The 12,563-nt window shown below is 41.7% G+C and overlaps 1 protein-coding gene across 1 annotated transcript in view; it reads right to left on the bottom strand.

Annotated features, from left to right (window-relative positions):
• The window catches only part of abcc12 (ATP-binding cassette, sub-family C (CFTR/MRP), member 12), a 90,911-nt gene that overhangs the window by 48,001 nt on the left and 30,347 nt on the right, over positions 1-12,563 (bottom strand). The window contains exons 12-15 of the mRNA XM_067997573.1: positions 11,928-12,000; positions 11,620-11,823; positions 7,695-7,829; positions 4,038-4,137 (exon numbers count right to left, since the gene is read on the bottom strand). Of these exons, the coding sequence (XP_067853674.1) occupies positions 4,038-4,137; positions 7,695-7,829; positions 11,620-11,823; positions 11,928-12,000 (512 nt within the window). The remainder of the gene's footprint in view (positions 1-4,037; positions 4,138-7,694; positions 7,830-11,619; positions 11,824-11,927; positions 12,001-12,563) is intronic.

Raw genomic sequence — 12,563 nt, 5'->3', positions numbered from 1 at the left:
TCCGACTAAAAACAAGGACATATAAGGTAGCCAAACTTAGTGGGAGGATAGAAGATTGGGAAGTCTTCAAAAGACAGCAAAAAGTAACTAAAGGATTGATTAAGAAAGGGAAGATAGATTATGAAAATAAATTAGCAAAAAATATAAAAACAGATAGCAAGAGTTTCTACAGTTATATAAAAAGAAAAAGGGTGGCTAAGGCAAACGTAGGTCCTTTAGAGGATGAGACCAGGAAATTAATGGTGGGAAACATGGAGATGGCAAAAATGCTGAACAAATATTTTGTTTCCGTCTTTACGGTAGAGGACACTAAGAATATCCCAACACTGGACAAACAGGGGGCTCTAGGGGGGGAGGAGCTAAATACGATTAAAATCACTAAGGAATTGGTACTCAGTAAATTAATGGGACTCAAGGCGGATAAATCTCCTGGACCTGATGGCTTACATCCTAGGGTCTTGAGGGAAGTGGCAGTAGGGATTGTGGATGCTTTGGTAATAATTTTCCAAAATTCTCTGGACTCGGCAAAGGTCCCGGCAGATTGGAAAACTGCCAATGTAACACCCTTATTTAAAAAGGGTAGTCGGCAGAAGGCTGGAAATTATAGACCAGTTAGCTTAACATCTGTGGTGGGTAAAATTTTGGAGTCTATTATTAAGGAGACAGTAGCAGAACATTTGGATAAACATAATTTAATAGGACAAAGTCAGCATGGCTTTACGAAGGGGAAGTCATGTCTGACAAATTTGCTTGAGTTCTTTGAGGATATAACGTACAGGGTGGATAAAGGGGAACCAGTGGACGTAGTGTATTTGGACTTCCAGAAGGCATTCAACAAGGTGCCACATAAAAGATTATTGCTCAAGATAAAGAATCACTGGATTGGGGGTAATACTCTGGCATGGGTGGAGGATTGGTTATCTAACAGGAAGCAGAGAGTTGGGATAAATGGTACATTCTCGGACTGGCAACCTGTAGCCAGTGGTGTTCCGCAGGGGTCGGTGCTGGGTCCCCAGCTCTTTACAATCTATATTAATGATTTGGAGGAGGGGACCAAGTGTAACATATCAAAGTTTGCAGATGATACAAAGATGGGAGGGACAGTAGAGAGTGAGGAGGACATAAAAAACCTACAAGGGGATATAGACAGGCTGGGTGAGTGGGCGGAGATTTGGCAGATGCAATACAATATTGGAAAATGTGAGGTTATGCACTTTGGCAGGAAAAATCGGAGAGCAAGTTATTATCTTAATGGCGAGAAACTGGAAAGTACTACAGTACAAAGGGATCTGGGGGTCCTAGTGCAAGAAAATCAAAAAGTTAGTTTGCAGGTGCAGCAGGTGATCAAGAAGGCCAATGGAATGTTGGCTTTTATTTCTAGGGGAATAGAATATAAAAACAGGGAGGTATTGCTGGAGTTATATAAGGTATTGGTGAGACCGCAGTTGGAATACTGCATACCGTTTTGGTCTCCATACTTAAGAAAAGACATACTTGTTCTCGAGGCAGTACAAAGAAGGTTCACTCGGTTAATCCCGGGGATGAAGGGGTGGACATATGAGGAGAGGTTGAGTAGATTGGGACTCTACTCATTGGAGTTCAGAAGAATGAGAGGCGATCTTATTGAAACAAAAAAGATTGTGAAGGGGCTTGATCGGGTGGATGCGGTAAGGATGTTCCCAAGGATGGGTGAAACTAGAACTAGGGGGCATAATCTTAGAATAAGGGGCTGCTCTTTCAAAACTGAGATGAGGAGAAACTTCTTCACTCAGAGGGTAGTCGGTCTGTGGAATTTGCTGCCCCAGGAAGCTGTGGTTGCTACATCATTAAATAAATTTAAAACAGAAATAGACAGTTTCCTAGAAGTAAAGGGTATTAGGGGTTACGGGGAGCGGGCAGGAAATTGGACATGAATTTAGATTTGAGGTTAGGATCAGATCAGCCATGATCTTATTGAATGGCGGAGCAGGCTCGAGGGGCCGATTGGCCTACTCCTGCTCCTATTTCTTACGTTCTTATGTAGTCCTGCCACATCCAATCATGAATGGTGGTGGACAATTAAACAACTAACGGGAGGAGTAGGCTCTGTAAACATCCCCATCCTCAATGATGGCGGAGTCCAGCACGTGAGTGCAAAAGACAAGGCTGAAGTGTTTGCAACTATCTTCAGTCAGAAATGCCGAGTGGATGATCCATCTCGGCCTCCTCCCAATATCCTTACCATCACTGAAGCCAGTCTTCAGCCAATTCGATTCACTCCACGTGATATCAAGAAACGGCTGAGTGCACTGGATACAGCAAAGGCTATGGGCCCCGACAGCATTCCGGCTGTAGTGCTGAAGACTTATGCTCCAGAACTAGCCGCACCTCTAGCCAAACTGTTCCAGTAGAGCTGCAACACTGGCATCTACCCGACAATGTGGAAAATTGCCCAGGTATGTCCTGTCCACAAAAAGCAGGACAAATCCAATCCGGCCAATTACTGCCCCATCAGTCTACTCTCAATCATCAGCAAAGTGATGGAAGGTGTTGTCGACAGTGCTATCTAGCGGCACTTACTCACCAATAACCTGCTCACCGATGCTCAGTTTGGGTTCCGCCAGGACCACTCGGCTCCAGACCTCATTACAGCCTTGATCCAAACATGGACAAAAGAGCTGAATTCCAGAGGTGAGGTGAGAGTGACTGCCGTTGACATCAAGGCAGCATTTGACCGAGTGCGGCACCAAGGAGCCCTAGTAAAATTGAAGTCAATGGGAATCAGGGGGAAAACTCTTCAGTGGCTGCAGTCATACCATCTACAAGGCATAAGTCAGGAGTGTGATGGAATACTTTCCACTTGCCTGGATGAGTGCAGCTCCAACAACGCTCAAGAAGCTCGACACCATCCAGGACAAAGCAGCCCGCTTGATTGGCACCCCATCCACCACCCTAAATATTCACTCCCTTCACCACCGGCGCACTGTGGCTGTAGTGTGTACCATCCACAGGATGCACTGCAGCAACTCGCCAAGGCTTCTTCAACAGCACCTTCCAAACCCACGACCTCTACCAGGAGGACAAGGGCAGCAGGCACATGGGAACAACACCACCTGCACGTTCCCTTCCAAGTCACACACCATCCCGACTTGGAAATATATCGCCTTTCCTTCATCGTCGCTGGGTCAAAATCCTGGAACTCCCTTTCTAACAGCACTGTGGGAGAACCTTCACCACAGGGACTGCAGCGGTTCAAGAAGGCGGCTCACCACCACCTTCTCAAGGGCAATTTGGGATGGGCAATAAATGCTGGCCTCTCCAGCGACGCCCACATCCCATTAACGATTAAAACAAAAGCTAGTGCACAGGTATAAAAAGCAATCAAAAAGGCAAATGGAATGTTGGCCTTTATCTTAAGTGGATTGGAATACCAAAGTAAGGAAATGATGCTTCAGTTGTACAGAGCCTTGGTGAGAGCCCATCTGGAATACAGCATTCAGTTTTGGGGGCCGCACCTTAGGAAAGATATATTGGCCTTGTCGGGGTACAGCGCAGACTCACCAGAATGATACTGAGGTTTAAAGGATTAAGCTAAGAGGACAGGATGCATACATTTGACTTATATTCCCTTGAATTTAGAAGGTTGAGGGGTGATCTAATTGAGATGTTTAAAATGATAAAGGAATTTGATAGAGAAACTATTTCCTCTGTTGGGGGAATCCAGAACAAGGGGGCATAAATTAAAATTTGAGCTAGGCCAGCTAGGAATGAAATCAGGAAACATTTTTTCACAGACAAGGTAGTGGAAATTGGGAACACTCTCCTCCAAAAGGCTGTGGATACCGGGTCCATTGAAATTTTTAAGAGTGAGATTGATAGATTTTTGTTGGGTAAGGGTATCAAGAGATATAAAGCACAGTCGGGTAAATAAAGTTGAGATAGAGATCATCCATGTTCTAATAGAATGGCGGAACAGGCTGGAGGGCCTTAATGGCCTCCTTCTGTTCCTATGTAAACAGTTTTAAGTAATGTACTCTTCTTAAGGATGACACACTTACCAGCATTGTTCAAGCCTTTTAACCTTGTGCTGGAAAGAGAAGTTGCATCCAGGCTTCCTTTTTCTGAACTTAGTGCCATCATGTTGTTGTCTTCTGAATCCTAAATGTAGTATGGAAGAAATACTGAACTGTAAACTCACATTGCCATATATAGCCCAGCAGTACAGGCCTCTCTAGCATGTAGTTATGGATTTGAATCCCAGGATGACCTGTTTCTTAAATCACCTACCTCAACTTGGGAATTTCATCAGTTCTGAGCTTGTAGCCAGGACTACGGATGCAACCCAAACCAATTCACAATGTGAAGTGACCTGAATTGAGCCATGCTATGTTCATCTTCAAATATCTGATATTTGTGCAATACAAACCATTTAAGGATCATGCCTATTTTCCCTAATCCTTGTCATCATTATTTCTGGTGGGCACCTTCATTTATCTGCAGTAAGCAAAGAGAAAGGTTTGCAGGAATTGCATGTTTCCATGAGCATAGTCCCATGAAAATGCGTCACTTGGAAACTTACATTGTTTTTGATTGGTTTTATGATGAAAAAAGCCTCATGTAACCAAAAGTTTTCTCACATTTGAAATGAAACTTGGGAGGAAGGTCAACTTGCATCCTGTGAGTTGGATGCTTACTTCCACAGTCTATATTTGAATTTAAATAAAAGGAAATGTAAGAACATATCTAAGAGGGTGGGAATGAGCAAAAGCCGCTTGAAGCTTCCAGCTTTTCAAACCACATTTAGAAAAAGATGCAACCAAAGTGCAAGTTTTCCTTTTCTGTGCACAATTAGTGACTAGGTACAATGTTGTACGAAGTCACTGACACTTTCAAATTCCTCTATCCCTTGGCTGACACACTGGATGACTTGATCTGGAGACAGTCTCTGCCAAACTCTCGTACTCTGTGACTTGGCACTGTTACATATTGCCTTGTTCAGAGATTAACATCCTGCAGTGAGTACTGAGCAGGTGCTACAATGAGTATGTACTGTACTGCAACTCCTGGAACATGAAATGGGCATTCTTCAATCACACCTTCAATTTCCCTGACGTTTAAAACAGTGCCATACTTGTCTATACTCTACTGCCAGAACAGCCAGACAACCATTATCTCATTATTTTAAATTAATTGTAATTGGCTGGTTGTTTGATATATACACAAACATAGTCTTTCTGCTGCCAATGAAGGTCACATTTTTAGTTTGAAATAAACTAAACCTGGGTGGGGATGGAGAATGAAGATTTGATATCTGGTGAAATCCTAAACGCATTCTTTATACAAAGGGGTGGAAGTTATGTTAGAACTGTACAGAGCTCTGAGACCCCATCTGGAGTACTGCATTCAGTTCTGGGCACCGCACCTCAGGAAGCATATACTGGCCTTAGAGGGGGTGCAGCGCCAATTCACTAGAATGATACCGGGGCTAAAAAGGTTAAATTATGAGGACAAGTTGCTTAGACTAGGCTTGTATTCCCTTGAATATAGAAGATTAAGGGGTGATTGTAAGAATATGGTTTGAAACAAGCATAGGCAGGAATACCGGCTTGCATAACATCAAGCATTTTAGCAAGAGAGCGGATGTTAAAGGGGGCCGAAGTTCAGCATCTCTGTGAGAAAGATAACTTACAGAAACCCAAGAAGTCATTGAAAGAATGCTGAGGCATTAGAATGGTGAAAAACAAGTAAAAGTCAGGAGACAGTTCGTACCAGATGGTTGCTAAGAAACCACATACTAAGACCTGATAACAGTGAAAGGTTACATAACGGTAGACATTGCAGGAGCCATTCAAGGCCAAAGTGGAACAAACTATTTGTGCAGCAGAGATAAGGTAGTCACGCTAACATAGTATGGCCATCCTTGGTTGTTTTTCACAGAGTCAGCACAGTGGGATGTTTTACAACCAGGAGATAAGGACAGAGATGCCAAATAGTATAAAGATAGGGCATGCTCCCTCCCAAAAGTTAGAGTTCTTGAGAGGGGACGGTGAGATGTCCACTGCCGTGGAGGTCAGGTCTGATCGTCCTGAATTCACGGGAAAAACCAGGTTGTATCCATTGCTTGTCATTTAATATAGTCTGAAGACAGTTGTATTATAAATACAATACTGTTGTGAGTCAATCTATTAAAGCTTGCAATTTTATAACCACTCAGGCTAGTATCACGTGGCAGTTATTGTTCAAGGATTAACAACCCTTTTGTAGCGACAGTAACAGGAAAATCCGCTAACAGTGGTCTAATTGAAGTATTTAAGATGATTAAAGGATTTTAATAGAGTAGATAGAGAGATGCTATTTCCTCTGATGGGAGAGTCCAGAACTAGGGGGCATAACCTTAAAATTAGAGCTAGGCCGTTCAGGGATGATGTCAGAAAATACTTCTTCACATAAAGTATCGTGGAAATCTGGAGCTCTCTCCCCGAAAAAGCTGTTGAGGGTAGGTTAATTGAACATTTCAAAACTGAGATTGATAGATTTTTGTTAGGCAAGGTTATTAAGGGTTACAGAACCCAGGTGGGTAGATGAAGTTAAGATACCGATCAGCCATGATCTAATTGAATGGTGGAACAGGCTTGAGGGCTGAACGGCCTGCTCCTCTTCCTATGTTCCTATAAACACATTTATAATATCACACAGGGAAGATGTTACACAAAAGTATAATTTAATTTAAAAAACGATTATGTTCTGCAATACATTGAAGCTATCATTAACACTGCTGGGCATCGTGGCAGCAACTGCGACAGCAAATAGTGAGTAACAGGGCAAAGAAAGAAATTATCAACACTGAAGACTCAGAAACAACAATCACATTCAAAAATGTCGATGAAGAAAAAGGGCTGACTTCTTGATCAGGTGCTCCCAGTGCGGAATAGTGCTCATGGGGAGTGCTGAGTAGGAAACCATGAACCCTGGTGTTCTGTCCATTCATTTAAATGGATGGAAATCAAGGTCTCGTGATCCCAGCACTGAGGAACCAACTGTGTTTCGTGGCATATTTGATCATTTCTGTCCGTGCTCATTTTTATAATGTTCAATCATTCATAACCAGATATTTAGCCTGTTTTTAAATATTCACACAACCAAAACTGTCAGATTAATGTTGGAATAATAACCTTGTTAAATGAATTACTTCAACACAAGTTTTGTATGCCTTATCTAGACAAAGTTCTGCTTAAAATGAGGCTGTCAGGTTAATAAGAATTGGATTAATGAGACATGACTGCAACATAACTCTTTAACAGCACAGGCCCAATTATCCCACTTCCAGTGAGCTGACTAATTAAAGCAGCGTGAGCTCAAAGAATTTCTCCAGTGACCTAAATATTAATATAACTGCTTAACGTTCACAGAACAGCTGATATCTGCCTATCCTGACTTCAAAATTGCTGATTTTGCTCATATTTTGTTTGGGCTTAATGTTATTGAAGGTTCTTTCTTAATAAACACTTTTAATGTACATATATAAATTAGCCCCTTTTTTATACTTTACAAGAATTCAGTATCATCTGGTTAGTAATAAATGGAATGTAAATTGTATGAGGATATAAATAAGGGACTGCTGACTCTGTGCCAAGTTCAATTGTTACAAGGTATAAAACTGGTCAGAAAACCATTATGCATTTCAAAGTAACCATTCTGTGATTGACTTATAGTACCTTTGATTGGTTCATTTGGTAATTACTGATCAGGCTGGCATAGTGTCCATTTTGACTCATTAATGCCTCATGTTTTCCTTTTTCATTAATTTTGCCATCTTCCAATAAAAGGACTTCATCACAGTACTCTAAATACTAAAGATAATAAAAAAAATTGGACATGCGTTATCTGTACAATTCTTGCAATCCTGGTGTTTTTGCATCGTCATTATGCGCTCCTAATTATGAAAGTCTTCATCCCTTCTATAAAACCTACATAGATATTACTGTGAGGTAAGGCTGAGAGAAGCAACTTCATATACTCTGACAGGCAGCTTGATGTACTCAGAAATGTATGACAAACAAATCTCAACATAGTTTAATGTAATAAATTTTGAAGTACAGTACCTATATTTAATTAGCATATTTTCACGCCAGCTTTATGTTACTGAGCTTAACTTTAATTGAAAAACACACGTTTCTACGAAGAAAATTGGTAGTTTTGAATGCAGATATGTTTACCCAGAATTCAATATTTCAAAATTTTAAGTAATAGAATATTACTTAAGAGCTCCCTCTCTGTACCATACCTACCAGAGTCGCGCTTATCTGAAGTAAAATTGTTAAATATATAGAAGTGGATTCTCCTCGACGGTGTTATTGTTTGGGGTGGGACCATCCTGACACTGCCTGACCCCAAACCATTTACCTGGATTGGGCTGTTTATGCAGGTCGGGCTCCCGGCAAGATTCCTGCCACCAAGAGCCCACTGCTGCCAGAGTGCAAAATTGCGATGGTGGTGCAGCAGGATTCTAAAGGGACTAGGTAATGTAGACCATGACAAGCTGGTTCACCTTATCCAGAACAGTGGAACCAGAGAACAATTTCAGTGAGCGAGTGGTAAATCTAGGGAGACGGTGAAAGCAGATAGTGTGGATTCTTTCAATTCAAATTGGATAAACTTATTTCAGAAAATAATACTTTTGGCATACAGTCCTTGAGCTATAACCTATGGTTAGTATAGCATGTTTGGGAGGAACAGGTGACTTTGGATCTATGGTTCCCAAAGCTTTCCCTTATTGGAAGTTTTCCTCACCTCATGTCTGGGTCTGTTGTAGACTAATTGATGGGAGTTTCATTGCTATGATTAGTCAACAACTCCATTATTATTGTATCATGCGACTACCAGGAAGGTAGAAGGTGAACCAGATGAACCATTGTCTTTCTTCATCTAACAATTCCTCTGTTCCTATGTACCAGAAGAGTTGGCTGGCCATTTAAAAGGGAAGGAAGAACCCCAAAGAAGATTCCAAGAATTTGTTTTAGGCCTCAGCCGAGACCAAGGCCTAAAAGGGTATAGTATCAGAACTGAAAGAGAGGGAAAGGGAGCCTCTGCTAGGCCCTATCCCTCCATTAAAATAATTTTGGGGTCTTATCACCATTACCCTGGGCCTACCACCATCTTTCTCCAGGCGGTCCTGGGAAACAGTAGTAAGAGGAGTGAAGAGCATCAAAATCAGCCAGTTCCACCACCTCCACACCTTCGGCATTTACATGCGGCAGGTGGCGAAGGGGCACCTGGCAGCGGTCCTGGTGTGGACAGGAAGGGTAATGAAGGTTGGGGTGGGAGCACGGCAGTAGGCCTTACCACCAAGTTTTTCCCCTTTTCTGCTACTATCCCGCCATTGAATACTGATCGTGCATGGAAGTCCCAATTAATTCCCTATCCCTCAAATCCAAAGGATACTGGGGAAATTGCAGTACCATTACTTTGATCTGATTGAGAACAGCTAACTCAGCAGAGACCTGGGAGTTAGACAAAATTTCTTTTGGACCTGTATGGTTCAGCACCACTGTGCGTAGTGTACTTACTCAGTGAGCTACTAGGAGCAGCTCCATTCATACACTTCTAATTTTAAAAATACTTTTACAAATACAAAATAATGGTTTTAAAAGCTGCTTTTTAAACTTAAAACAAAATATTGATTATATACGTAGGGCTGCAGTGGTCGAGCATAAATTTACTGAGGAAACAGCTTTTTTCCAATACAGATACATTTGCTTTTTGATATCACAGTACAACACATGTGAGCGAGAGTTATAAACTACCACATGAAACGCAGCACCTGTGCAATGCAATAATGCTAACAGAATGAATTGTAACACTTTACAAATATTACGTGACAGTAAAATTTTGTTGTTTAAGTATGTCAATGATATGCTCTATTTTTAATCCAGTGGAAACATGTGCCTCATTATATCTTTTTTCAGCTGAGGTTCATGGATCTCAGACTGGATTAATGAGCTATGGATGAAAAGGGTATCCCTGGTCCCCCAGGAACCATCTATCTGGTTTTGATATTCCATTAAATAATGGTGGCACTGTCCACTGCCATAGGCTAAATGCATCATGGCAGTTTCTCGTGTATGAAGCGAGTGCTGATGGTGACATATAACCTGTACATTAATTGAATGGAACCCCTTCCTACTCATAAATGCCGTAGCACTGTTGAAAGGAGCCTGTATGACCTCTATTGATGAGGCTCTGCACGTTTTCTAGCACAGCCAACCAGAAACAGTGGGAAGCCCTCTCCTGCTGCTGGTTGATTTCCTTCAGGAAAGTGATGAAGTTATCAGCCCTGGCAAACAAGGCATCAGTGGTCTGATGTACACACAGATGCACTGCACACTGGCTGATGTCATTTGAGCTGCACAGAAGTTGAATATCAAGGGAACAAGCAGAGCTGTCAATGTTGTGGATGAAGTTTGCAGGCCAAAGTACAGGAGGTGGCAAAGTGCAGTGACTACTTCTCTGGTGAAGCGTAAGTAGCAAAAGGTTGGTTTCCTGGGACATGCCCAAGTAACTTTGTCGAGTCCACAGTCCCGCCTCTTTGGGTAAAGTCAGGTCAGGTTGCATTCAATGCATTCCTGTGGATTCTCATCCATTAGCTAGCTGAGGCAAAGGGAATTCCCAGAGGAACATCCATCCTACTAGCATATGCTTTTTCAGAGTCAGACTCCCTTCAAGAATAGGCAGTGAACAAAACAAAAATATAAAACTGAAGTGCAAAATAGCCTCAAAAAACATGCACCAAACTAAATACAACAAAAGTATGCCTAAAAGCTAAAAAGAAACTTCACATTCACTGCCAAATCAGTTGATTTCTCTTTCATCCGAACACAATACCAGGGAGGTGTTCTGCATCCTTGGTATTGACCTGTTGTTTTTCTTCTACCAGGCTGTTGGGTCCTAGAACCTGCTCTACTTTTCTAATTTTTCATGCTTCTCTTTTTACCTGCCTATCCCCCACCCCTTTAACTATTTATGCATTGTCTCTGTCTTGTACATGACTTTTATTTCTGATTCCTCTCATTATGCCTCCTATCGTTTCATGCTACTATCACTTCAGTCATTTAAACCTCTCCTGTTCTCCACAAGCAGTTCACAGGTCATTCTATATCTTTACCTGTGTGTGTGTGTGTGTATGTGTGAGTTTGTGTTTTTTTTCCCTTTCCCTTCCCCTTTCCCTTGTTCCGTTCATTCTTAACTGCTGTTCAAGTGTAATATCTCCCAGCTCTGAAACGTCTTGTCTTTTCTCTGACCTGACCTGCAGAATGTTTCCAGCACTTTCTGTTTTTGTTTCAGATTTCCAGCATCTGCAGTATTTTGCTTTTTTTTCAGTGATGACGTCGCATTTCTGGGGCAGGGAAGGGAAATGCGACTCTAATTATCACAACTTTTACACCATTAATGGGGCTTGAATGTGCCAACACAGCCCAGCTGGAAGAAAACAGGCAGCACGATCCTGGCACATGCTAAGCCCTCGCCTCAAAATTTCCTGCTCTCACCCCAGGATAATGCACATGTGACAGTGGTGCAGAGCAGCAAAAGGTTTATCCTAAATGAATAGTTTTGAAGACAAATGTAAGATTTTCAGTACTTTACCTGCAGCTGATGAGTGACTAGAATCACAGTTTTCTCCCCAAGTGCTTTTTTGACGCATTCCTCAAAGATGTATTTCCCAACATGGGCATCCACAGCTGATAAGGGATCATCCAATAGATAAACATCTCTGTCTGAATACACAGCACGAGCAATGCTAATTCGCTGTTTCTGTCCACCAGATAAGTTGATGCCTCTTTCTCCTATCTTTGGTTTAATATAAAAAATCAATTAACATTTCAATTTACCATGGAATATCTGATCAAATGTCTCTGAGATTTGCCTTCTGAAAATTAACTAGAATTTCTTACTTCAGTTAAATCTCCAAAGGGGAGTATAGTCAGGTCCTGTTTTAGACTGCAGACTTCAATCACCTTCTCATACCTGTAGGTTTATAAAGCAGTTAAACAATACATTTGGGAAGTTTTGTTCTATAGCTGAATCATCACTGTTTAATTTCTTTCAATATTAACAAGTACAGTGTCACCACAATCAAACAGTGCAGCACTTCCCCCAGTCACACGGTGCAGCACTTCCAGGTGGGATCCAGATGGGATGCATCCTAGGTTGCTAATGGAAGCAAGGGTGGAGATAGCAGAAGCTCTGACCACAATCTTTCAATCCTCCTTGGATATGGGAGTGGTGTCAGAGGACTGGAGGGTTGCAAATCTTACACCCCTGTTCAAAAAATGGGAGATGGATAAACCTGATAACTACAGGCCAATCAGTCTAACGTCAATGGTGGGAAAACTACTAGAGACCATCATCAAGGACAAAATTAATTCTCACTTGGAGAAGCATGGGTTAATAAGGGACTAATCTGATTGAGTTTCTTTGATGAAGTAACAGAGAGGGTTGATGAAAGTAGTGCGGTAGGTGTTGTATATATGGACTTTCAAAAGGCATTTGATAAAGTACCACACAACAGACTTATTCGTAAAATAGAA

Source organism: Heptranchias perlo, chromosome 16 (assembly GCF_035084215.1).
Source record: "Heptranchias perlo isolate sHepPer1 chromosome 16, sHepPer1.hap1, whole genome shotgun sequence".
In the NCBI taxonomy this organism is placed as follows: Eukaryota; Metazoa; Chordata; class Chondrichthyes; order Hexanchiformes; family Hexanchidae; genus Heptranchias; species Heptranchias perlo.
The sequence above is the reverse complement of the archived record's forward strand: the minus strand, read 5'-3'. Positions and strand labels throughout refer to the sequence as shown.